Source organism: Cibotium barometz, chromosome 58 (assembly GCF_041138505.1).
Source record: "Cibotium barometz isolate CiBa-2024 chromosome 58, ASM4113850v1, whole genome shotgun sequence".
NCBI lineage: Eukaryota > Viridiplantae > Streptophyta > Polypodiopsida > Cyatheales > Cibotiaceae > Cibotium > Cibotium barometz.
Window position 1 is genome coordinate 11816603 of NC_141103.1, and position 27176 is coordinate 11843778.

The 27176-nt window shown below is 39.8% G+C and overlaps 1 protein-coding gene across 1 annotated transcript; it reads right to left on the reverse strand.

Annotated features, from left to right (window-relative positions):
* Positions 1-17795: 17795 nt before the first annotated feature.
* LOC147605901 (uncharacterized) lies at positions 17796-18830 on the reverse strand. Its single transcript, XM_086792852.1, has 2 exons — positions 18694-18830; positions 17796-18449 (listed from the first exon to the last, which is right to left on the reverse strand). Exons 1-2 carry the CDS (start codon positions 18781-18783, stop codon positions 18144-18146), a joined length of 396 nt encoding a protein of 131 aa, XP_086648978.1. The 5' UTR covers positions 18784-18830; the 3' UTR covers positions 17796-18143.
* Positions 18831-27176: the final 8346 nt, after the last annotated feature.

Here is a 27176-nt window from a genome sequence, read left to right on the forward strand (position 1 = left end):
TGTTCTCCATGCTAGTGTACTCTGGCCTCTTAAGACTCCAACTTAAGTTCAAGCCTCCCATACATGGAACTTCGCCTTAAGGCTCAAACTTGAGTTTGAGCCTTGTCTCTCTATGCTAGCGTACCCCTAGCATATGAGTGCATAACTTGGATCTAGGCTCCACCTTAAGTCGAGCTTCTGTATAGATTAAGTAAATGCAAGTGAGGCTCTTGCTATTCAAGAAAACTTTTTGTAGCATGCATTAAGTTTCTTAAGTTTGATAGGTTTTGATTTGATATGTAGCATTTAAATCCATTTTTTTCTAAGGTTTTGAAACTTTTTTTTGCTTCATAGGAATGGAAGCTAGCAGAGCGCCCACTACCTCGCAACCACATGGTGCACCAATCTTTACTCTGGATGCTCTCGAAACAACAACTCAAGCTAAAAGTGTCACTCCTAGAATTAAGGTGGATAAAACCTTCGAATTGAGTAACAAAGAAGGAGTAAAATGGTTTGTGGATAGCTACGATGCTAGTGCAAACTTCAAAGGAGTCCTCCATTTGTTTTTGTCTCAAGGTGATACATCATATGGAGATATGGGGATTGTGGTAGGCGCTAAGGATGATGTGGATGCAAGAGCAAACCCATGCTTCACATGCACTGTATTGCCAGAAGGAGAAACTACAAAAGCAAATAAGTTTTGCTTATCATTGGAAACTTTTCACCCAGCAGACATGACTGGCAGTAAACTAGGAAAGGACAATTGTATTGTAAAGTTAGGATTGAAGATCATTGACTTTTCCAATCAAGAAGACTCAGGGGTGGATAATGTGGAGGACCTGGTGAAAGCAGTGAGGCATGCAAAGAAGGCTTTGGATTCACGAAAAAAGTCCATACGTGAAAAGGAGACAACCACTCAAGTTAGGAAAATTGTGGAGAAAAAAGGCAGGGCCATAGTGAAGAGTGCACTTGAAGCATCTACAAATGCTGGTGCAACTTCTTCAAAACATAAAAAGGAGGGTGACAAAATAAAAGCCCTTGATGTAAGCACAATAGCAGCTGAAGACATGGCAGGCTCTCAAGTGCAAGAAGAGGAGCAAGCACTTGCAAAGAAGAGAAAGGCAAAGCACTCTACAAAGGTTCAAGAAATCTCTTTAAAGAGGCAAAGGACAAAACCAGCAAGTGGTTCAAAGGAGATAGATGCGTCCGATGACGAGCTAATGGAGGTTGAGACTCTAAACAAGGGCAGCAAAGCAATTATCTCATTAGAAATAAAGAAGGGATATTATCCCTTTGGTCTAAATGAGGTCTTCAGCATTGATGTGATGAAATGTTATCCTGCTCCTTCAAACTATGTGTATAGAAGGTTAAATAAGGATTGGGTTCGTATTTTGACCCAAGACTTTATTGAGGACCCAAAGCAAGAGGAGATACTTGCAATTTTGATACCCTGTAATCGTGCTACAAAACAACCCCTTGATAAACTCGCAAAAGAAGATATTCATAAAGTTGAATATTGGATTATCTCTGGTCAACACTCCATTAGTGCTGCAAAAAGCTTGCAAGCTCTAAATATGGCTAAAGTGACCCCTCCATTGCGTCAGCAATTCAGGTTTAGGAGATCTAAGATAATTGTAAATTGCCCGCCCAAGATTTCTTGTGACATTTCCAAGGATGCGAATTTATCTGTTGCAAAGTCAATGCAAAAGGAGCCATTCCTCGATCAACTTCTACAAGCTCGAGCACAATGGCATGCAAACGGTCGTCCTAGTAAACCTTTGCCTGGTGTCAATCAACCCAAGATGGACGAGTCTTGGAAGGTACTCTTTTGATTCTTTGCTATATCTTGGTAAATCATAGACCTACATTACTTCTTCTTTACTTCTTCATAGATCTATAGTTTTAAGTATAGCAGTAGCATAAGAAAGATGCATGTAAGGCTTCTTCTCAAACTACATAAACTTAATAGTTTGGTTTGAAATTGAACTTCAAGCCTCACCTCTCTGTGATGGTGTAGCACTTGCATATCTAATTATGGCTCGAACTTAAGTTGGAGCCTCACTTGCAACAAGTGCTAGATTTGCATACGGAGGTGATGCTCAAACCTAAGATCGAGCATCACCATTATATACTAGTTTAGCACTGCAAGTGAGGCTCAAACTCAAGTTTGAGCATAAGCTTCAAATGATTGAAAACCCATAGATGCATAATTCCTCCTAATATTTTGTGATATCTATAGTGAGGGGGCTAACTTCTTACTTTGCAACTTTGCAGGCCTTTGTGGAGACCACGGAGCACACATTACATAAGAACTTTATCAAAAATGATTTACACTTGCTTCTATGTGATGATGATGTATGGCAGAACTGGCTTAAGATCATGAGGCTTTATGCAAAAGGCTTGCTACCAAATACAAAGGGAGAAACCCAAACTAAAGGTCTTGATCAAAATCCCAGACTTCCAACTTTGAAGAGTGGGCAAATTCAGCAGGCACCAGGAACAGTCCAACTAGGCCCAACGTTGTTTAGGTGCATTTTAGGCCTTCAGAAGAGTGAAGTTTTGGACATTCAAACATCACTTCTTGACAAGAGAATATTGCTTAAAAAGGAAAAGCAAACCCATCAAAGAATGGATATGGAGGAGATGGCTTGGAAGCTAAAAACAGATCGAGTTCTCAAAGATGCAATAACCGCCTTCTATTTTGATCTGACAAGGGAAAAGATGACTTGGGAACAGGTGTGTGAGACATATAAGCTAGGGGAGTATGAGTATAATAAATTGAGGAGTTACAGCCAGTCCTTTGTTAGGGATGCTCTCAATCCTTCAAAAAAAATCCTTCACTTCCAAAAAGCGTAGTAACTTTACTGAATCACCTATATAGAGCATCTATGGGTATTGTATCTCAACAAGAGTCTATTCCTTGGAAAATTAGGGGGGTGGGTTTTGATATGACAAAGATTATAGCCTTTTGTAGTGAAGAGCATGTACCATTTCAGCTGGCAATCATGGACCTACATGGTACAAAGGAGCAGCTCTCGTCAGAATTTTTCTCCAAGTTGGCACTTGCTTTGAACACACTAAACTCACAATATGAATATATTCTTGTGTGTTTTGTTGATTTCATCACCATTGGAATGCTTATCGAAGGGATTTCTAGCCAGTCAACAAAGGTGCACTATGAATTTGGTGTGATCCACACACAAAAAGATGATGCCTGGACATCTGGAACAGTTGAGATTGCAACTGTTACTCTTTTCATCAGCAAGGTTGACAAGTTTGAGGCCATTGATAAGGTTCTCACAAAAAATGTATTCATCTCAGGATCTAGTGGCCAAAATAGATAATTCATCGACAAAGGCTTTATTGATGGTCTCATCACAGGGTTTTGTCCTGAACAGAGCTATGTTGTAGAGATATATTGTGGTGGAGTTGTGCTAGAGGAGAGCTTGCTAAAGAAGAGACGATGTATTGCTTTATGCAAAGATGATTTGGAAGCGATGGCATTAGAATCAAAGTGCTCTGCTCTTTTAGATGGTCACCCGTCCTTGCAAGAGTGGTGTGGTGCAAGTGGCGGCACAAAAAAGCAAACACTAGATGATGCAGAAAAAGAGAACCTTCAAAATCTTCACATTGATGGCCCACCAAGTACAAAGGACGAAGAGGAAGGTGATGATATTGACAACAAAAATGACACAGATGATGATAAAGAAGTTGGGGATGCTACAGACTTTGAAGATGCAGGGCAAAGGAATGAAGAGGACCAAGGGAATGATGCTCTATTCAATGAGGATGCCGAAGACAATTTTGAAGATATTGGAAGGCATGAAAATGATGATGAAGGTGGGAATGGTGATGATATATTGGATTCTGCAAAAGCCATGGAAGCTACAAATGTTGGGGTTGCTATGGCCGTTGAGAAGATTGGGGATACAGATGTCAACAAGGCTTTCCATGCTCATAGCCCATCAAGCTCTCAACCAAAGAAAGGTAGAAAAGTGCATTGATAGTGCTTATTATGAATGTACAACGAATGGTGATCATTGAAAGGAGCTTATCAACAACTAATATTAGCATAGGTTTTGTTCAAAGTGTGGATTTGTTGAAATAATTATTTGTCTTTTGATTAATACATTGGCTTTTTATCCTTTATTTCATGCCAACGTCTAGTACAAATGATGATGCACACTTACTATTAAGAAATTACTCCATATCCTAGTGTAGCAGTGAGGCTCAAAATTAAGTTTTAGCCTAATACAAATGATGACGCACACTTACTATTAAGAAATTACACTTACTCCATATCCTAGTGTAGCGGTGAGGCTCAAACTTAAGTTTCAACCGTACCTCCACTTATGTCCAACCTTGGGGATGTCTTCCAACACAAGGCACAATCTCAAGTTGAGCGATCTTTACGTTGCCCTTGTAAGTGAGGCTCAAACTCAAGTTTGACTCTTATGTTATGGTTCCTAATTCACTATGGTACATCAGTCGAAGTTTAGTAATCTAAGTTTGGATACAAAGTATATGTGTAGATATAAAAATGACTAGTATTGTATTAGCCTTGGTGTATTATTTAAATCCTAAAAGTAATAGCATTTTATTTTAATCTTACAGATATATACAAAGAAGGGAAAGACAAAGATAACATTGCTCAACTAGAACATCATCATGAAAGCCCTACTAGAGAGATCAACTCTCATGATTTAAATGCTAGAAATAATGAAGACAACATGGTGGAGGTAGATCACATTGATGATTCAGCTTTGCAAACATCTTCAAGGCCTTCAAGTGATAGGACTAAAGAGACTAAGGACATTCCTAATTTGCAAGTTAATGTTGAGGTTAGTGAGAATAAAGATAAAGTTAATGAAGAGCTTCAAGAGACTTCTGCAACCAAGGAGAGACAAGAAGAGATTGTTGAACAAATGGATGAGGCTACATATGCTACAAATAAAGGGAAAATAGTTGAAATCAAGGACTCTGTGGGGGCAGAGGGTGTTGAAGAAATTGATGAGGCTACATATGCTACGAATAAAGAGAGAATAGTTGAAATCAAGGACTCTGTGGTGGCAGAGGGTGCCAAGAAACCTAAAGGTATATCTTTTTCAATAGGATGTTATTTAAGATGATTTATTCAGCAATTTTGTGTGTTAAAAAGTATGTTTCTCAGCGAGAGTTGTTTTTGCAGGTATAGCTACTTCTAACAATCACAAGTTAAGTACGCAAGAAATAGAGCAACGTGTTGAGGAGCTACGTTCTGATACACAAAAGAGTAGGCCTCTAGGAAGTTTATATTCTTTTGAGAGAGATGGAGATAGATTAGTATTTCAATCTTCACCAATCATTAGGGAAATGCAATCAAGTCTAGGAGCCATCGTCATAGATGAGTATGGGAGCATGAAACGAAAGTAAACTTGTGGATGTTTTGTTGTAATTAGCTCTCATTGATAATATAGGATCACTTGTTTTAATATTGTTAAGTATGTAAACACATTAAAGTGTTATCATTCTTCTGTATTGTATGCAAAAAATATTCCTCGTGCAATCACCATAAAGAAACATGCACTTATACTTGATCTTAATGGAGTTTTACTCAACAAGGAAGAGAAGAGGCATCCACAAACAAATTGTATTCGAATTGATATTGGTTGCACCACAGTTGTTATTCGCCCCGGGTGTTTTGAATTTTTGGATGAGATTTGCCAGTACTTTCATGTTGGTATTTGGTCCACCATGCTACACAAGAATGTTTGTGCCTATGTAAACACTCTTGAACAGTATGCACATAAGAAATATCATTTCTTTATGGTGTGGGGACAAGAAGAATGTTATATCCATAATCTTCGAAAAGTGTATAGGCCAGATAAGCCTACTGTTGAGGCTATGTTTAAACCTTTACTCAAGGTTTGGAATCAGTTCCAAGATATTTGCAATAAGAAGAATACATTGCTTATTGATGATAGCCCTTTCAAGGGATGTGTTAATCCAAAAGACAACTGTCTCTTCCCTGAAAGTTTTCAAGGAGGGCACGACTACGTACTGTGCAATGACCTTCTACCCTACCTTTTAAATCTAAATAATACAAATGACATTAGGTCTATTATTTTGCTTAATCGGCTAGGTCAATCTCCTATCACACATGGCCATAATTTATTTATCGATTTTCAAGATGTACTGGAAGAATGGCTCCAATTCACCTCCCTATTTTTGCGAGAAGAAGTGGAAAACTCATCTTTTGCATCTTCACACTTACCATTATATGGTGATAAGCTAAAGTATGTCCAATCAAGAGGGGAAAAAAGAGAAGTAGAATCTATAAGCAAGGATCTAGCAATGTTGGCATCCAAAGCTGGAGTACCATTACTGTCCAAAGACCAGCTAAGCTTGTTAAAAGTGTGTTACAAAAGAAGGATTTTGAGTGATCAACACGCTATTGCTTATGCTACTCGCTTGGGATATGATCGTGGTCATCTCATAAGTGGAGTTGCAGCAAAAGCATACATATCAAGGCTACAAAAGGCTTACTTGAGCTTATGGGTAGGATAATGTCTGGTTTCATTAAACATTGAGTGATAGTATAATCAGATTCCAACCTAACCCAAACTAGTTGTTGCTGCAGGTCGAAGGAAACCATTTCTGAGGTCTAAACGTGCAGTTTGAAGTATGGGATCTGCACAAATATCAAGACTTGTTGGGTGCAGAATGTTTGGAGCCATTTTGTACCTAAAAGCCCATAAGATAGACTTAGGCTTTGGCCAAAACAATGTGCTTAGATGGGTTTAATTTTTGGATTGTACGAGCCAAATCTTTACACTATTGTATCAAGAAATCAAATGCCTTCAAACTGACTGTCATTTGATTATCTCTTTTGTCAATATTTGCAATTCGATTGCAATAAAGATGTCTTTGTTTTTTATTGAATATATTGCCTTGTCAAGGTGTAAGGCTATGAATATCATAATAATTTAATTTGGATAGACTCAATTATCTCAATAGTGAAAATCTTTTATACATCATATTCAATAAATTTGATGAAATTTAGCATTGACAATATACTCACTCTTTTATTTTTTTGGTTGAACTAATGAGGTATTGGAGCATTTGTCTATGAAGGTTTAAGACCATCCATATCATGGATGAATTTATGTTGTTGGCACATAATATATTTATTCAAAATTTTGAATGTACATTAACTAAACATTTTGTTTTCAACAGGATATGTTGAAGCATATAGCTTTGATTTCAAGTGTACAGAAAACTTACTATTGAGGTGGCACCAATCATTGGTGACTTATGTACCTAGAGGCAAAAGAGTTCCACCACCCCCAGATACAATAAGGAAACAAAGAAGAGTATTGATACTTGAACTCAATGGTGTTTTACTTAAGACCATTAAGATGCAACATGGTGATGTATGTCCAAACTAGGCCAAACATATGCATCTTGTGGAAGAGAATACAAGTGTTTGGCATTTGATTCGCAAAGATGCATTCACTTTCCTTGATTTTTGTATGCAATGGTTTGAGGTATGGATCTGGAGTACTAATAGACTACAAAGGACTCGATGCATTCTTGAGTTGTGCTTTCCTCGGCACCATCAAAAGTTTAAGGTCGTAGCAGGGCATGCAGCATGTCAAAAGACGGATCTTCTTATTGGATATCGATTTGTATACCACAAAAACTTAGATGTAGCATGGAGAATTTTTCATGACCTGGATGGAAATAACACACTAATTTTTGATGATACCCTCTACAATGTAATGTGGAATATGCCCGGAACCTACTTGATTTTTCCAAAGATGTGGAATCAAAATATAGAGGAGCTTCAAAGTTTTTTGGAGACAACAATCAGCGCATGGTTACTTGGTTGGATTTATGCAAAGAACAAACGGGAGTATACTTGCAACACTTTAGTAAATGAAGCAACTTATGATAGAGAAACTTTGTATGTATTGGAGCAATACATGAGAAAACGCTATGTTTGAGATACAATTTGTACTCAATTATTATCTTGACGAAGGGTTTTTGTCTTCGGATAAATTATAAACTTGAATGTAATAATCTCATTGAATGTAACAAGTGTTCTTTGGCATTATCATCCCATGTTTTTACTTCAATGTCCCTCAAATTTGAGCATATATATCATGATTTATAATCTTGATATAGTGTCTAAGATGGGTTTTTATCTGTGGATCAATCGTAAACTTAGCATATTGTTACTGTCATTGAGATTTACTTTTTGTTTTGTTGTTTCTAACACCACACCCTTTAGAGATCTCTCCTTTCTAAGGTTCCTTTTTATAATGATATTTAGAATTCTTTTGGCAAATTAAATAAACCCCATGTTTTTACTTCAATGTCTCAAAGTGGAGATAGTATTTAACATTATCTTCTTCATATGAAAGGTGTTGTATAATCTCAATTAAGTTTAGTGTCACGTATGTATCTATACAACTACAAACAAATACGCCAAATAGTTGTGTCAAGATATAATCTATTGGCACAAAGAGTGCACCAACAAATAGATGTTAGCTCAAACTACACAAAAATACCGAGTTTCCAACCAATCCTATAAGAAATGGGACTCGAATAATTCCCAAAATTCCTAAATTTGTCTTATATTCTCTACAATCTGATTCATACGCTCTATTTTCCCATCAAACTACGGATGATCAAAGGAATTCATACTCAAAGTAGTTTCCTCGTTGTAAACCACTCGGAATAAACTAGAAAAACATGGCATTATAACAATAAGAACCAGGTATCCCCATCAGCAGTCCACATTAGGCTTGTGAGCATGGGAGCATGAAAAAAAGCTCTAGTGGAGCATGGGTTAGGACTAACCTTAAGGGTTAAGGTTAGGGTCAGACATCCAAGGGTCACACACGGGAAATGGAGAGTCAAGAGTCACTTGAGCGCCATCCTATATAATAGGGGCATGGGGCACACTTAAGGGAGGCTGGAGGCTATGGTCTCTTGATGTTATCTTGAGGCTAAGGCTATGTTATCTTGAGTCTAGGTTATGATCGGATGTTCTCTTATATAGAGGATTTTATCTACTCACCTACCATTTCAAACTATAGCTACATGCTGTTGGATTGGAGTTATATCTCTTGATGGTATGGGACATCAAGGTAAAGGTATGATGTATTTCATTATGATTCATGTGTGCACCCCTTGGGCTCGTCGGGGGTGGGGGGGGTGGGTGGATGAGTTTATGCCTGATTTATGCGTGTTTATGCATATTAACAATTATCTAGAGAGATCTTAGGGTTTTAACACTTGCACTACTCAAGAAACATTGATATACAAGTCTGCCATTGCACTGTGCACACTCAACAGAGGTCATAGTGGAAAGGATGATGTACAGCTCAAGATAGAGGCAAGTGACTACTCAAGACTATCCAATTCACTACAGATACATACTAAAAGAGTATATCAGAAGAGATGTATAGCTCACGTAAATGAGTAAACTCCCTCGAGAGACGAGTTGAGGAGGCATGTGTTTGCGCGGTTGACTCAATGTCATAATCCATATTTGGAATATTTCCTTGGAGTGGTGATATCTACGGAAGAATATCCTATTCTTAGAAGAAGTCCTTGGAGTGATAGTGCGGTGGTGGCGGTGGCCTCGTTCGCTGGAGTGTTAATGCAGTGCCTTCAATGTTGATGCTTGCGCCATTAGTAGCATCCGTTACATCTTCAGTCCCTCAGTTAACAAACCTCCTATCCAGACATCTAGACATTATGCTGGTTCCTCTGGTTGACCACTATGGGCACCATTGGTGGCTACACTTGCAATAAAGAAATGATGTCAGCCTTGTAAATCTCTTTCCTAGAGACTTTTACATTGACCCAATTGTGCAGTCCAAACACTAACAATGTCCATAGGAGTAGGAGTTTCCAACAATGGTTTAGATACTGGCACTGATATTGGAATATTTACTACTTTAGAACCACACATCCACTTTTTCTTCCACCCTTTGAGAAATCTTATTAGTCTTGTGGAAAATTTAGTACTTTATAACCAGACATCCAATTTACTTCTATCCTTTGAGCACTCTGAATAGCTTCATGAAATGTTGGAGGACCATGATCCATTGGCCTTGTAATAATATCATGCTATTGTTGAGGAAAAATAATAATAATCATATTCTCATACATAGAAAGGTCTACCCTCAAAAGAAATTGATGTAATTTAACTGCAATTTTAGCACAATAGATTTACCTTCAATTTGCTTAAATTGTTCTAAAAGCTCATTGTATGATATTTTGTTGGGCCAAACTTTCTATCAACAATTGCTTTGATTAGGACCAATTTGACTTTATGCTTTCACTTTGCTGATGTAGAAACTAGGTCGTTGCTTTATTTCTAAGAGTTTGGATTTTCAAAGTCTTTGTGCCCTCCTATCGATTTGTTTCATAACTAGCTACATTTTGAAAACCATATATCCATGCCAACACATCCTTTTTGGTAATCAGTAAAAGGCTTTGTAGTCAGACCTTAGGATCGGTTTTTTCATGAGCATTTAGCTCTTACCCAGTTGAAACAAAGTTTATTAGCGATTTATTAGTGTGACTATGAGATTTTCTTTTATTTTGCGTAAACTCCTAGTGCATTGGGGCATCTTTATATTGAGGAGAACTCGGCATATTCCTTGGGAAGGTAACACGGCTCATGAAGAAGTGAGGAGGAACCCAAAAAGCAATGAAAGGAAGACAAGACTTGTATTAACAATTCTGTACTCTGTACACAAAAATGACTCTCACTCGAAGTATTGAATTTTTGGTAGAAGTCTTTTCTTCCTTTCATTGCTTCTTGGATTCCTCCTCACTTCTTCGTGAGCCATGTTACTTCCCAAGGAATATGCAAGATACCCGGATGCACTAGAAGTTTATGACAAATAAAAGAAAATCTGATAGTCATACTAATAACTTTGTTTCAACTCAGCACCAAGTGTATGCTCATGAAAAAATTGATCCAAAGGCCCATCTACAAAGCCTTTTACTCATTATTGAAGAGGATGTGTTGGCATGGATATATTGTTTCAAAATGTACCTAGTTATGAAACAAATTGATAGGAAAGCACAAAGCCCTTGGAAGTCCAAACTCTTAGAAGTAAAGCAATGATGTAGTTTCTCCATCAGCAAAGTAGTGAAAGCATAAAGTTGAATTGGTCCTAATCAAAGAAATTATTGATAGAAAGTTTGGCCAACCAAAATATCAGACAATGAGTTTTTAAAACAATTTAAGCAAACTGAAGGTAAATCTATTATGCTAAAATTGTAGTTAAATTATACCTGTTGCTTTTGAGGATAGACCCATCTATGTATGAGAATATGATTATTATTATTATTTTCCTTGACAATAGCATGATATTTTTAAAAGGCCAATGGATCATGGTCCTCCAACATTCCATGGGGCTATTAGAGTGCTCAAAGGATAGAAGCTAATTGGATGCCTAGTTCTAAAGTATTAAATTTTCTACAAGGCTAATAAGAGTGCTCAAAGGATGGAAGAAAAAGTGGATGTGTGGTCCTAAAGTAGTAAAGTTTCCAATATGAGTGCCACTATCTAAACCATTGTTGGAAACTCCTACTCCTATGGACATTGTTAGTGTTCAAAATGCACAATTGGGTCAATGTAAAAGTCTCTAGGAAAGAGATTTACAAGGTTGACACCATTTCCTTACTGCAATTGTAGCCACCAAGGGTGCCCACAATGGTCAACCAGAGAAACTAGCTAGAAGCATTGGTGCAAGCATCAACATTGAAGGCGCTACACTGACACTCCAACGAATATGGCCACCACCACTGCTACCGCACTGTCACTCCAACGGCTTCTTCTAAAGCTAGGAGATTCTTCCACAGATATCACCACACCAAGGGCACCTTCCAAAGATATAGGATGACATCGACTCACCGAAGGGACACATGCCCCCTCAATGTATCTCGGGCAAGATAGGTGGAGTTGCTAACTAGATTGCCCGGTCATGGTGCCATGCCAACAAATTATGTATATTTATATCTGGGGTGAGATATGAAAATTGATCAAATGTTTCTCAAGCAAGATATGAAACTTTATTTATCATATCTCTGGCAAGATACATAAATTTATTTAACATATCTCGGGCGAGAGATAAAAAATGATTTAACATATCTTGGGCGAGATACGAAAATTAAATTGAATATATGCATGAAATTGAATTAATAATATATTTAATTATCATATCTCACGTGAGATATGGAAAATGAAATTGAAAGCATATCTTGGTCGAGATACTAAAAATGAAATTGGATTAATATATGCGTTAGATTGAATTACCATATCTCAGGTGAGATATAAAAAATAAAATTGGATTAATATATGCATTAAATTGGATTACCGTGTCTTGGGCGAGATACAAAATCGAGAAAACATATCTCGGGCGAGATATTGCAAATGAAATTGGATTAACATATGCTTGAAATCGATTTAACATATATTGGGTGAGAAATATAAATTTAATTAACATATCGTGGGTGAGAGAGAAAATGAATGTCAGTGGTCACGTATCTCGCCTGAGATATTTGTACCCTAAAATGCCTAAACTTTCCCCATATTTAATTATCTTCCATCCTTTTTCTCGTCTTTTTCTCAGCTTTGCACGAGCACCCATCACCATCTCTAGATCTCGATCGACTTGTTACCTGCTGTTGTCGATCTTGCCCAAGATGCCCCATCAATCTCTCTTGTCGGATCTCGCATTTCGCCCAAGTAAGCCCCCTAGTTTAATTACTAATGGTTTTCTTAATCTTTAGGGAAAACATTTCTATTAAAACCTTAATTAATGAAACCTGATTATTATATCGCATAATTAACAAAACCAATCTGCATTCAATTATGCACGGGAAGATTATTTTAGAGCCACGTATCATGTTTTCTTTGAGAAGGGAAATTTCTAAAATTGACCTTCTATACAAGGCTATAATTTTTCTTCAATTCTATTGAAGGGCCAATTCCCTTAAGAAGGGTGCCACAACTTGCAAAAACAAACTTTGGTTAGACTAGGGGAGGAAAATGACTCCATGTTGCATGTTGGGAGTTTTGAAACTTTTTTAATATAAAATAACCTTTTGTATATTAACATTTGGACCTTAATTTACTTCCTTCACTATATATAAATCTATAAGTAATGGAATTAATAAAAATCCATCTGTTGAACTCACATGGTAGGGTTATATTTGATGAGTGATCCCCTTGAGAACGAATGGTAGCATCTCCAATTCACGACGTGTCCGAAGTGCAGGTGGGAGATGCCTAGCCTGGTCACAATGCCTGTTGTCTTGGTCCTGAAGAAGCTGGCCTACACCATGGCCAACGCCGCGTCAGTGATCATAATAATCTACCTTGCATCCCAACACAAACTCTGCAAATGATTGATGTGCAAAGTAGATCAGAATATCATGATGATGGGTCAAGGCACCATAATACACCACATATCGTGGTAGAATGTGGGCTGCCATAGCTGCATGGAAGCATAGAGCTGCCTTAAGCGACCCTGTTGTCCCGACTCGCCCATCCTCACGAATGAACATCTCTAATGTTCTCTCTCTGATAGAGGGCAGACGGGATACCTATCGCAGAGACAAGCCACAACAAACTCATCCACGGTGCTGTGCCTCTAGCCATACTATCAAAGACTCTACGTCGTCAAGGAAACATAGAGTCTTCAACATGCTCTCCAATGATACAACAAGATGCATGGTGGAGGGACGTGGATCTCTCTGTTTGCGAAGCTGACTGCATGAAGCCTCTAAGAGTGCGACCATCTTAGAGACGTGCCTCACGAGCCATGACAAAAACTGCACGGTGCCACGTAACCGAAAGGTTCTCTCTCTCTCTCTCTCTCTCTCTCTCTCTGATTCTCAATAGTTTTATATCACCCAAGTGAGATGACTACTTGGTGCCTAGGCATTGTTTAGGGCCTCTATGGACTCTTTTATGTGTCTCTCAAAGGGCAAATAGGCCGCTTGGGGCCAAGGCTTGAAACAATTTTAGGGGCCATTGTAGTCTACATGGGGCAAGAGGGTCTTTTATTAACGATGGAAAAAAGAACCTCGATGATTTAGGAGCAATAGGCTACAGGATCGGTGATACATGCGTATGTGCTAAGGAGTGCAAGTGGTTGGTTGGACACAATAGGGCGGGTTTGCAAGCGTTATAGAGAGCATCTCTCTTTTTGGGCTCACTAGATTACAATTTGATAACAAGACACAAAGAGAAGAATCATACCTACTAAAAAATTTAGACTTTGCTAAGCAACCTTATTTCTTTGTATTAAACATGCTCCAATTTACAAATCTATAAGGTTGTTAAGCAACCTGATCGATGGTTTCTTTATATTAAACATGCTCCAATCTACAAATCAAGCTCATTTCTGCAAACATAAAAAAATAGCAAACACACACCAATCCTCCACTACTAATATGTATAAATGCATGGTGAAGAATAAATCGAAAGGCTTATTAGAGGAAGGAATGTCCAAATTTCTATTTGTAGAATTTTTTGGGAGCAATAATTTATCTATAAATTGCACTTCTGGAACATGTAATCAATGGGTCTTCCAATGTATACAAGGGGATATGATCCTTGGCCTGAAACAATGTTTATCTGTGCAGGGAAGTTCGAGGAATTTTGATGACTGTAACCAATGAATTTGTCGAGCATGCAATAGTCTAATTCGAGCATGCAATAGTCTAATTAGAATAAATCAAGCAATTTTAAACATGATAAGTGGCTCTAAAATAATGGACCCATGCATAATCGAATGCAGACTGGTTTTCTTAATTATTATTTACAATAATCAAGTTTCTTTAATTCGGATTTTAATAGAAATGTTTTGCTCAAAGCTTAAGAAAAGCATTACTAATTAAACTAGGGGGCTTACTTCGACGAAAGGCTAGGTCTGACAAGAGATTGATGGGGAAGATTAGGCGAGATCGACAGCAGCACGCGATAGCTTGATCGAGATTCATGGATGATGACAGGTGCTCGAGTGAAAAGCTCTGAAAAAGACAAGAAAAAGGATGATAGATGATGAAATATGGGAAAAGTTTAGGCGTTTCAAGGTACAAATATCTTAGGTGAGATACGTGGCCATTGACATTCATTTTCTCTCTCGCACGATAAATATTATTCAATTTAATTTTCGTATCCCATCCGAGATATGTTAATTAAATTTCTATTTCTTGCTTGAGATAATTTAAATAAATTTCAAGCATATGTTACTCCAATTTCATTTTTGGTATCTCGCCTCAGATATGTTTTCTCAATTTCTTATCTCGCCCAAGAGATAGAAATTCAATTTAACGCATATATTGATCCAATTTCATTCTCGGTATCTCGCCCAAGATATGGTAATTCAATGTAATGCATATATTAATCCAATTTTATTTTTAGTGTCTCGACCAAGATATGCTTTCAATTTCATGCATATATTCAATTTAATTTCCGTATCTCAACTGAGATATGTTAAATAAATTTCTATATCTCTCTCGAGATATGTTAAATAAATTTTCGTATCTTGCCCTAGATATATTAAAATAAATTTCTATATCTCGACCGAGAAATAATTTATCAATTTTCATATCTCGCTCGAGATATAAATTTACATACTAAGATGGCATGGAATCTAGTTAGCAACTCTACCTATCTCGCTCGAGATATGTTGAGATGCTGACTAGATCGCCCGAGATATTGTGTGGCTCTGCCATTCATGAACTTACATGGCCGACACATATCTCAACCGAGATATGTGGCCACGAGAGCTTGGCATTGTGTGATTGGTCATTTTTAACTCACCTGAGATACCCGGACATGGATTCCGCAAGTGAAAAAATGTCCACTTTTTGCCAAACTGCTACTAAGTAGCCAACTTATCATGCTACTTTCCACTAACTCCTCTCAACTCTCATACTCATGTACACAAGAATGAAAGTAACTTGTACCAAGAATGTAGCTCTCTCCTCTCAAAACTCTCTCTCTCTCTCAAACATAATAGACAAGCAAGAAAGCAAGGAATTAGATTAATGTAGCAACGTTGGTTGGTGACCGGCACACTAAATGGTGGTGTCTCCTCACTAGTCAGGAGATAGATGGAAAGACGAAGTGGAATGAAACACAAACACAACGTAAGAGATAATAAAACGAATACAAATAAGAGAGAGAAGACTGTGACAGACGAACAAGGCACTTGCACTACTCAAGAAACACTTATATAAGTCTGCCACACTGCATTGCGCACACGCACAACAAAGGTCATAGTGGAAAGGATGATGCATAGCTCAAGATGGAGGCAAGTGACTCTTCAAGACTAGTCAAGTCACTATTGACACAAACTACAAGAGTATATAAGAAGAGATGTCCAACTCGTGCAAATGAATCGACTCCCTCGGGATGAGAAGAGGTGGAACGTGTCCTCGCGCCGTTTGAGTCAATGTCATCCTCGATCTTTGGAAGATTCCCGTGGCGTGGTGATATTTGTTGGAAGAATCTCCTATCCTTAGAAGAAGCCGTTGGAGTGACAATCTGGTGGCGATGGTGGTCTTGTTCGTTGGAGTGTTAGTGCAACGTCGCCTTCAATGCGGATGCTTGCACCATTGCTTCTAGCTAGTTCCTCTGGTTGACCACTATGGGAACCCTTGGTGGTTACAATTGCCATAAAGAAATGGTGTTGGCCTTGTAAATCTCTTTCCAAGAGACTTTTACATCGACCCAATTGTGCATTTTGAACTCTAACAATGTCCATAAGAGTAGGATTTTCCAACAATGGTTTAGATATTGGCACTGATATTGCAGAATTTACTACTTTAGGACCACACATCCATTTTTTCTTCCATCCTTTGAGTGCTCTTATTAGCCTTGTGGAAAATTTAGTACTTTAGTACTAGGCATCCAATTTGCTTCTATCCTTTGAGCACTCTCAATAGCCCCATGGAATGTTGGAGGACCATGATCCATTGGCCTTGTAAAAATATCATGCTATTGTCGAGGCAATAATAATAATCATATTCTCGCACATAGATGCGTCTACCCTCAAAAGCAATTGGTGTACTAATTTAAATGTAATTTCAGCACAGTAAACTTACCTTCAATTTACTTAAATTGTTTTAAAAGCTGTTTGCATGATATTTTGTTGGGCCAAACTTTCTATCGATCGACGACTGCTTTGATTTGGACCAATTTGACTTGATGCGTAGAAGCACACCTTGTGTGGTATGGATGCTTGATCAAGGGAGGGTGTTAGAAATATGTGATCTAGCAATGTAGTGTGTTTTCGTAGTGATACCTTAGAGTGGTTTGTTCTAAGGTTAGAAGGCTCAATTACTAGAGTAACTGGTGTAGGTCTAGTAGTTATCTCTCTTTAATTGGGGCATCACCTTTTAGGTGAGTCATGTGAGAAATCATAAGGAGGTGGAGAGAATCAAGGGCTCGAGGTGCCTCCCTCTCATGACCCTATAAATTCAGCTTTGCAGATGGAGAAACTAAGTAGCTGCTTTACCTCTAAGAGTCTAGACTTCCAATGGCTTTGTGCCTTCCAATCGATTTGTGTGACAACTAGCTACATTTTGAAAACGATATATCCATGCCAACACATCCTCTTCCGTAATCTGGAAAAGGCCGGATCTTTGGATCGGCTTTTTCATGAGCATACAGCTGTTGCCGAGTTGAAACAAAGTTTATTAGTGTGACTATCAGATTTTCTTTTATTTTTAGTAAACTCGTAGTGCATCGGGGCATCTTTGAACCGAGGACATCTTTAAACCGAGGAGAACTCGGCATATTCCTTTGGAAGGTAACACGGCTCACTCACGAAGAAGTGAGGAGCCAAGAAGCAAAAGCAATGTAAGGAAGACAAGACAATTCTGTACTGTACACAAAAATGACTAGCTGGAAGTGCCAGTAACCTTCTAAGGACCATGTATACTAGAATAGATGATAATTACGGATTGCGCATTAGCAAATAGGCATAAACCCAGTACTAATTTAAAAAATATTGCCCTTATAAACCAGGCTCTTATTTAAAATTTTGCAGCTCTGTGTAGAAGAGCTGCAAGCAACACTGGTTGTTGTGCCGTGTTGTATATACTATATATATAGGTGGCGGCGGTGTGCATATACGCTAGACACACGCAATGAGGTAGCCGTCAATATTGCTGATGCAGGAATCGAGGTCGAGGCTGGTCTGGATAAGGGTGCCGGCCTCGTTCTTACAGTTGGCGGTGAGGGTGTGTCCGTCGCTCAGGCCTATGTTTGAGCAAGTCGCTGCGAAGTCAGCACCGGGGCACTCCAGGTTGCCATTGATGTTGCTCACATCCAGGTTCAGGTCGATGGATGATGTCACCGAGTTGCCGCTCACGGACGCGCAGCTCGCCGTCAATGTCGACCCGCTTAAGCCCTCGTCCGCGCACGTTGCTGCGTAGTTGCACTGCACGCATAACAACATACACAATATATATAAATGATCATGGCGTCCAACAAGTCTGTATATAGCAGCTTCCATATACGGCTAATACGATTTAGGGGCATTTGACGCGGGCGAAGCTTACGACGACGCGCTCATGCATGGCATGATGATGACGAGAACTTTTCATTTAAAAAAAAGAAAGGAAAAAACAAACATGATTTGAACTCGTAGTTATGCTAGAAACGAGAATAACAAGGAGAATTACTGATGCAGTGACGCGTAGGCCCCCAGCCACAGCTAGGAGAAAGCACAGAAGAAGTAAGATGTGAGCAGGCGATGAGAATAAGGCAGCCATAATAAATAATTGCTAATCAGCTTCCTCTTTCGGATCAGAAGGAGAATCTAGTAGTAGAGTGGCAAGCGTCCCCGGTACCTTTTATTATAACTCCCCAAGTTTTTTAGGTGAGTAGCAAGTCTAAGATTTAGGAGATGTAGTTTGTCGGCCACGTCTAGATGTAGTTTGTCGGCCATGTCTCCGTTTGACAATGTAAACAACCAGGTGGCGCCCTCGCGCGGCGTGCGATCAAGAAACGAAGGTGGTTATGAATATATAATTATTCACAAGAATATATAATTATTCACAAGAAGTACAGAGAGAGAGAAAGGGAGAAATTATTATTACTATTATTTAAAAGCTGATTCATTGTTGAAAGAACAAGTGATAGCTTTCAAATTGGACGAGGCCTCCAAAAAAGAAAAGAAAAAGAAAGACATGTAAAAACGAGGAAGTGATGATGCCAGGCAGGATGAGAACCGCTTCAAATTGGACGGCGTGACCCCAGAGTGATTTAGCGTATAACTTCATGAGCTACGAGTGGTTTTACCGGTTTTGAATAACCCTTAATGCTGCTTAATTATCTGTCTTAGTAGTACTAGTGTCCAACGAAGGGCCAACGCGAGTAATATTATTCTGTACGTCTCCCCTCCCCCAGCGACATTGTTTCCAAGGTCAGTTAGTAGCGGCAAGAAACAAACAAAAAAAGTGAAAAGAATCAAGGACGAGGCACTGATTGAGATATCCAAGTCTAGTGGCTCAATATGTGGCCCCCAAAGTTGACAAGACAAAGAGTGGTTAATTGGCTCTATGATATAGGGGCATATTGGCTCTATGATACAGAGGCAAAGAATATTGTGGCCAACTGAGATGTGGTATCTGCAAAATAGCCACACTCAGTGGAGGAAGGAGATCCATCCACTCTATCATCAGCTGGAGTCTGGAGAAATAGTCCACCATGAGCCCAACCCACCAGTCAGATTTCCTCTCAACAAGGAGGAGGAGTTTTCAGAGGATGAAGACTCTCACATATCGCAACATCCTGTTGCTGCACCACAAGGAAAGCCACTTCCAAAGTGGTCACAACAGCTCTTTGATGAGCATAATCCAGTACCTGAGAAGCCAGCATCTTTAGTAGATGGACCACGCAGATCAAGGAGAATAGAGGAGCAAAGAAGAGCATTCGATCTCATTGTCAATATGGCCTTGATGGATGAGATCATGGGAATAGTAAAGGAGCCAGCCACCTTAGATGAAGCCTTAGCAAATCCAAAGTGGAAAGCCGCGATGCAGTTTGAGTATGACAGCATCATAAAGAACAACACTTAGGAGCTAGTTGACCGACCACCAAACAGAAAGGTAATTGTTACGAAATGGGTTTGGAAGGCTAAGTATAAGGCTGAGGGCTCACTTGAAAAATACAAAGCTAGGTTTGCTGCACATGGATTTGCACAGGTAGAGGGTTTTTACTTTGATTAAACCTTTGCTCCCACAACTCGTATGACAACTATCAAGGCGATACTTGCCTTGGCTGCTCACAAAAAGTGCCTAGTCTTTCACATGGATGTCAAATCAGCATTTCTGAACGGCCATCTCAAGGAGGAGGTATATGTAGCTCAACCACCAAATTTTGAGATGTCCAAATTAAAAAACAATGTTTGCGGACTGAAGAAGGCATTGTATGGGCTGAAATAGGCCCCAAGGGCAATGTGGTATCACAAGGTAGACCAATTTTTCAAAAAGATTGGGTTTATAATAAGTGCTTCTAATGCTGACTTGTATGTTCTAAAAAGTCATGGCAAGATTGTTTTAGAAGTCTTGTATGTAGATGACTTAAACATTTCACGTGACAATGAAGAGATAATCCAGAAGATAATGGATATGTTGAGCCATGAGTTTGAGAGATGGTAGACTTGGGTCTTATGCATTTCTGTTTGGGGATTGAGGTCTGGCAAGAGTCAGGTAAAATCTTCATTTCACTGCAAAATTATACTTGGGAGATTCTCAAAGCATGTGGGATGACAAACTGCAAGCCTCTATCTATGCCAATGGAAGTGAACATAAAGCTTTCTGCAAAGGATTCTTCATCACTTGTTGACATCAAGAAGTTTGTGGGGAGTTTGATTTGTCTCACTAATACTAGACCTAATTTGTCTCACTAACACTAGACCTGATATCACTTTCACAGTTGGTGTGTTGAGCAGGTTTTCCAACAAGACACAAGAGAGTCATTGGAAGGAAGGGATGAGGGTACTTAGGTACATCATCAGAGGTACTCTTGAGTATGGCATCACTTACAGCATGGGTGACACTCTGATAGTTTATTGTAACTCAGATTGGGTAGGAGATTGTAATTCTAGAAAATTAGTTTCTAGATATTATTTTTCGCTTGGTTCCAGTGCTTTCAATTGGACCAGCAAAAAGCAACTTACAGTTGCACTTTCTTCCACAGAGGTTGAGTATAAGGAAGCTTGCTTTGCTGCATGTGAGGTAGTATGGTTGAGAAGAATCTTGGTTGACATAGGAGTTTAGATCAGGGAGGCTATAGTCTTGAGGTGTGACAATCAGAGTTGCATGGCTATCTCCAAGAACCCTGTGTTTCATGCTCGCACGAAGCACATTGAGATTCAGTATCATTATGTGCAGGAGCTGATAGAGGATGAGATAGTGGAGCTGGACTATTGCTCTACAGAGAAAAACTACGCCAACGTCTTCACCAAGGCTCTTGGAAAGGACCAGCTCACTTGGCATCTTCATCAACTTGGTGTTGCGCCAAAAACCTGGAGGGGTGTTAGTATACACTCAATGTCCGCCTCTCAGCATGTTTCTCACTTTGATGTATACATTTGTAAGTCCCCCATTATGAGGAGTAGCCATAATGTATATGTCTTTAATGGGAACCCCGGCTTAGACACTGACAGGGTCATTATTATGACCATTGATGACGGTTAGGAGATGGTCAGGGGTACGACCGTTAGCTAGGGTCCGGGGCATCTCTATCACCCCAGCCACCCCCTCTTCCATTGCTATTACTCAAGCTACCCCCATCATTTATGCCTCCTCCAAAACAACCACCTGTACGGCTCCTCCCTCCACACCCAAATCTTCCCTCCTGACCCAAGTCTGCTGCCTCCAAAATCACTGTAAAAAACAAAGGAAGGCCATAGATGAAACAATGTGAAGCGAAGTAAGACCAGGCATGCTTTAGCTACTCCATAAGGTCTTTTCAAATTAGGTTTCCTTTGATTTAGGATATCTGAAAACAAAGACAATTAGATGCCCTCTTAGGTTTCTCTAAAAGCAAAGTTTTACATAGGCCACTTTGCTACCACAAATAAGACGTCAAATAATAAATTGAAATTTTAGACATTAAAATTCATTACAATTTGTGATGCTTAATAATTATACCATATGGCCATTGGCCATTAGCTATTGCCCCATAAATGTTTATACTATATAAGCATCTAAACTTCAAAGCTAGATACCTTAAGGTAATATAGGCACTATTGATATTAAAATATTAATTTTCTTTGAAAAATTTTACCCTTATGTAGAAAGGTGATTTTTTAAATGCATTTCTTTGAGAAGGGAAATTTCTTAAAATTGACCTTCTATATAAGGCTCTAAATTTTTTCTCAATTCTATTGAAGGGCCAATGCCCTTAAGAAGGGTGCCACAACTTGCAAAAATTAAATATTGGCTCGTAGTTATGCTAGAAACGAGAATAACAAGGACAATTAATGTAGTGACGCGTTGGCCCCCAGCCACAGATAGGAGAAAGCACAGAAGAAGTAAGATGTGAGCAGGCGATGAGAATAAGGCAGCCATAATAAATAATTGCTAATCAGCTTCCTCTTTCGGATCAGAAGAAGGAGAATATAGTAGTAGAGTGGCAAGCGTCCCCGGTACCTTTTATTATAACTCCCCAAGTTTTTTAGGTTAGTACCAAGTCTAAGATTTAGGAGATGTAGTTTGTCCGCCACGTCTAGATGTAGTTTGTCGGCCATGTCTCCGTTTGACAATGTACACAACCAGGTGGCGCCCTCGCGCGGCGTGCGATCAAGAAACGAAGGTGGTTATGAATATATAATTGTTCACAAGAATAGCGAAGCCTGAAGGTGAAGAAGGTACAGAGAGAGAGAAAGGGAGAAATTATTATTAGTATTATTTAAAAGCTGATTCATTGTTGAAAGAACAAGTGATAGCTCCAAAAAAAAGAAAAGAAAAAGAAAGACATGTAAAAAACATGCAGGTGATGATGCCAGGCAGGATGAGAACCGCTTCAAATTGGACGGCGTGACCCAAGAGTGATTTAGCGGATAACTTCATGAGCTACGAGTGGTTTTTACCGGTTTTGAATAACCCTTAATGCTGCTTAATTATCTGTCTTAGTAGTAGTCCACTACTAGTGTCCAACGAGAAGCCAACGCGAGTAATATTATTGTGTACGTCTCCCTTCCCCCAGCGACGTTGTTTCCAAGGTCCGTTAGTAGCCGCAAAAAGGAAAACACAAAAAAAAGTGAAAAGAATCAAGGACGAGGCACTGATTGAGATATCCAAGTCTAGTGGCTCAATACGTGGCCTTCAAAGTTGACAAGACAAAGAGTTGTTAATGGTCATCATGTCTTGAAGACTTTAGAAACCTCGAGTCGTGTGTGTATTTGGTAAATGGCATTTTTCCATTCATTTTTCTGGTTTCCTTCCATATATAATAATGCATTTACTTTTGTTTGGAGTTCATGGGGTAAGGGAAACTATTCCCTCTTAGAAATTCAACAAAGTCACGAGTTTCAACCAAAGCCATTCACTCCCCATGGAAAGATACAACACACAAGGAGGAGAAATCATCTATTATCCCCATGCAATTCGTGCATGAGATATAAAATCTTACTTAATGGTGTTGGGAAAAAAAGCTCTAAGAGACCTAGTGGTGTATGCACACTACATGAAGTAATTCAATAGACGTAATTCAATATATTAATGCAAGCATTCTATGGCGAGACCTATATCATTCACGATATATCTTGTATCTAATTGTGCACATAGCCTCCTATACTCGTCGGGATCATTAGTAATCATTCAAGGGACCATAGTTCTCAAGTGCAGGATGAAACCGGCCTCTGATAGAAACCAGAGTGCGGTAGACCAGCAGTCACCCGTCCACTTGTAGTCTAGATATGAAAACACAAAAGATTGGGGCTAGAGTGCCCAAATCTGAAAACAAAGCGACACCTATTGGCCCCAAAGCTTGGTGCCCCTTGCGGTATTTCTTTATTCAATTCCAAAAGTATGAAAGGCTGAGTACAACCAAAATCAGCCAAGAGATTACACTTGTATGTCCAATTTGACGGCCCACATTACCTCTTAGCACAGAGGATCCACGTACACAGATCTGTGTCTCAAATCAACACACTATGCCTCCCTCTGATCAGCCAAGACCACTAAGCAAGGCAGCCATGAGCATACATCTGGCATAACTCAAGCACATGATTCAACATCTCAGCTCATACATACATGTACTGTTCAACCTCTGTCTCCACCCTTGTCAATCTGCCATACCCCTCCTCTCACAAGGGGCCAGATAGCTCAAATCTGCAAACAGACATAAAGCAGTAGAAAGAGAGATAGATGAACAGATGCGGAGCTTACCAAAATCAGCCCGTGTATCTGCACTGGAGGAAGTAACGGTACCAATCTGTACTTGCAGGCACTTGTTTCCACAACCTTGCTTCACACGTGTGTATGTACTTATCTGTACCCTCCTCCTTGTATCCACCTTAGTGCTGTACATGTCTGTACAGTCCTCAAAAATAGCACTGTACCAGTATGTACTTGTTGGTACCTGTTCGTACGAGACTGTACGGGCTGTACCTGCAGTAACCAGTAGTAACCCGCCTGCTACCTGGATGCTGGTCGCGTGCGTCGCCTACAACAACAGATGATGCCCAGCACTGTACTTGTTGTTGTACAGCAGACACCACCTATACCTCACTGTACGGCCACCTGTCACAGCAGTCGTACAGGTGACTGTACTTGCTGTACGGCTTCTGTCAGAGCCCACAACCTCTCGACCTCCTCTGGCTGTTTGCGCCGCCTGCACCCACTGAAGAAACTGCTGCACAATACTGTAGCCGTGTACTGTACTTGCAGTCATACAGTGCTATACGGGCTGCACACGTGGAGTGTACGACTGAATTTGCAGAGGAAAACAGCAGCAGCACAGAATTCAATAGTCGACTTGCCCCCCTCTGCTTTTCCACGCTTGGGCCACAACTCCTTTTGCTCCACGTTTTCCAAAAGCTAGAGAGAGAGAGAGAGAGGAAAGAGAGGCATGCACTCCAAAAGTGGAGTTGCCCCCTCTCCATATTAATCCTAGGGCCCCCCACTTTAATTATTATTAAAGTTCCCTAGGGGGCACTAAGGCCTAGGGGCAACTTTAATAAAACATTAAAATTCTAACGACATTCTGGGTCCCCCCTTCACACCTAGGGATGTCCACACATCATTAACTCTGTCCGGGCACCCCCCATGTGAATCATTCAATATTCTAACTCAGTAACCACCATGCCCACACTTGTGCTGTTCCATTTTCACAGGGGCATGACATACCCCCCTCTTGAAAAATGGCAAGCGTCCTCGATTGCATTTTGGTGATACAGCAAAATATCCAAAGTGAAATATACAATATGGCAAGATCAGCGTCCCAATCTCTCTAAGCCATGCACATGTAACATCATTCACGGCAAACCAATGGCATAGTAATAGTCCAAGTTGTATACCACTGTGAACCATACATATCCACAAAATCCCATGTGACTAGTACACATATATCATAGAAGTCCCATAAACAGATGTACTGTCAGCCTCAGTACCTTCGGGTGAGATAAAAACTGCACCACCAAGCGACCTCTAGATGTCATCTGAGCCTCTCTGTATCAAGGGAGTGGAGGTGCTATCCCCCTCTTGAGCATCAAGTAATGCTCCAGACCCATGCTTTGCTGAACCTGAATGAGCCACAACAAGAGTCGGCTCTAACTCAAAGGCATCGAGATAAAGCTGCAAAACCTGAGGTGAATTTGTTAAGTCACCTTCCTCCATCCACTTCGCATCCATCGGTGAATAGTTCTTGAACTTCACAAGATAGCGACGGGAAACTTTACCTCATACCTTCCTTTCTTTATGTGCCAGTATCTGCTCTGGAATCAGAACCTCATCAAGTTCCTCAGCTTCCGGCTGAGCCTCATCTGATACATCCTCAGGCACATCCCCACGGAAAGGTCTAAGGAGACTCACGTGAAAAGCATTGTGAATCCTCCAGTGATCTGGTAGCTTCAAGCGATAGGCTACCTCACCAATCTTTTCCTATACCTGAAAAGGCCCATAATAACGCATGCTCAATTTAGCGAATAAGCGCTCTTTACCCTTCATCTTCTTGAGTCTAGCCTTTTCAAAGTGCAAAAGAACCCAATCACCCAATGCAAACTGTAAATCACGTCTGTGAGACGGTCTGCGGCTTTCTTTTGCTTCTGCTGAGTTTTCTGGAGGGCCAACTTAACTCTCTGATAAGCTTCATCCAGACTATCCACATACTGATCAGCCTCAAAGATCTTATCCTTTGTATGCAACATGGGTGGTACCTTCTTCCCTCCTTCCACAATCTCAAAAGGCGCCTTTCCTGTCGAGGTATGCACAGTGTTGTTATATGCAAACTCCACCAAAGGAAGATACTTTTCCCATTGTTGCTTGTGCTCTGACACATAACACTTGAGAAGATCCAACACTGTCGAGTTAGCCTCTTCTGATTGACCATCTGTCTGTGGATGAAATGACGATGAAAACTTGAGAGTTATACCCATGTTGTTAAACAACCCTCTCCAGAACAAACTCGTCATCCGTGGATCACGGTCACTAATGATAGACGTAGGCAAGCCATGATACTTGAAGATGTTTGCCATGAACAACTTTACCATATGATCCTTTTTTATCGTCTTACGTGCACGGGAATGAAATATGCCTGCTTACTGAACCTGCATATAATAGTCCAGATGCCATCATTTCCCATTTGTGTCCGTGGAAGATCAAATATAAAATCCATGGCAATGCTCTCCCAAGGTCTATCTGGAATAGGTAAAGGCTGTAATAACCCTGGTGTCTTCTGACAGTCAAACTTTACCTTCTGACATACGATGTATTGCCTCACAAATGCATCAACATCTCTTCTCAAGGTTGGCCAATAAAAGAAAGTCTCCACTGCTTTGACCATGGCGTCAATACCTCTATGACCTGCATACGGTGGAGCATGACTTTCAATCATAACCTTGAGGTGCAATGGCCTGGTAACACACAGTCTGCCATGCATCAATAAAAACCCATCTCTGAGAGTATAGTGCTCATGCGGCTGACCCTCAGACATC

What these genes read in the sequence shown, in the direction of transcription:
- LOC147605901 (XM_086792852.1), bottom strand. Translation starts at nt 18,783, where the DNA reads ATGGCTGCCTTATTCTCATCGCCTGCTCACATCTTACTTCTTCTGTGC. An exon ending in GCCTACGCGTCACTGCATCA is followed by an intron (nt 18,450 to 18,693) that starts GTAATTCTCCTT and finishes TTATGCGTGCAG; the next exon opens with TGCAACTACGCAGCAACGTG.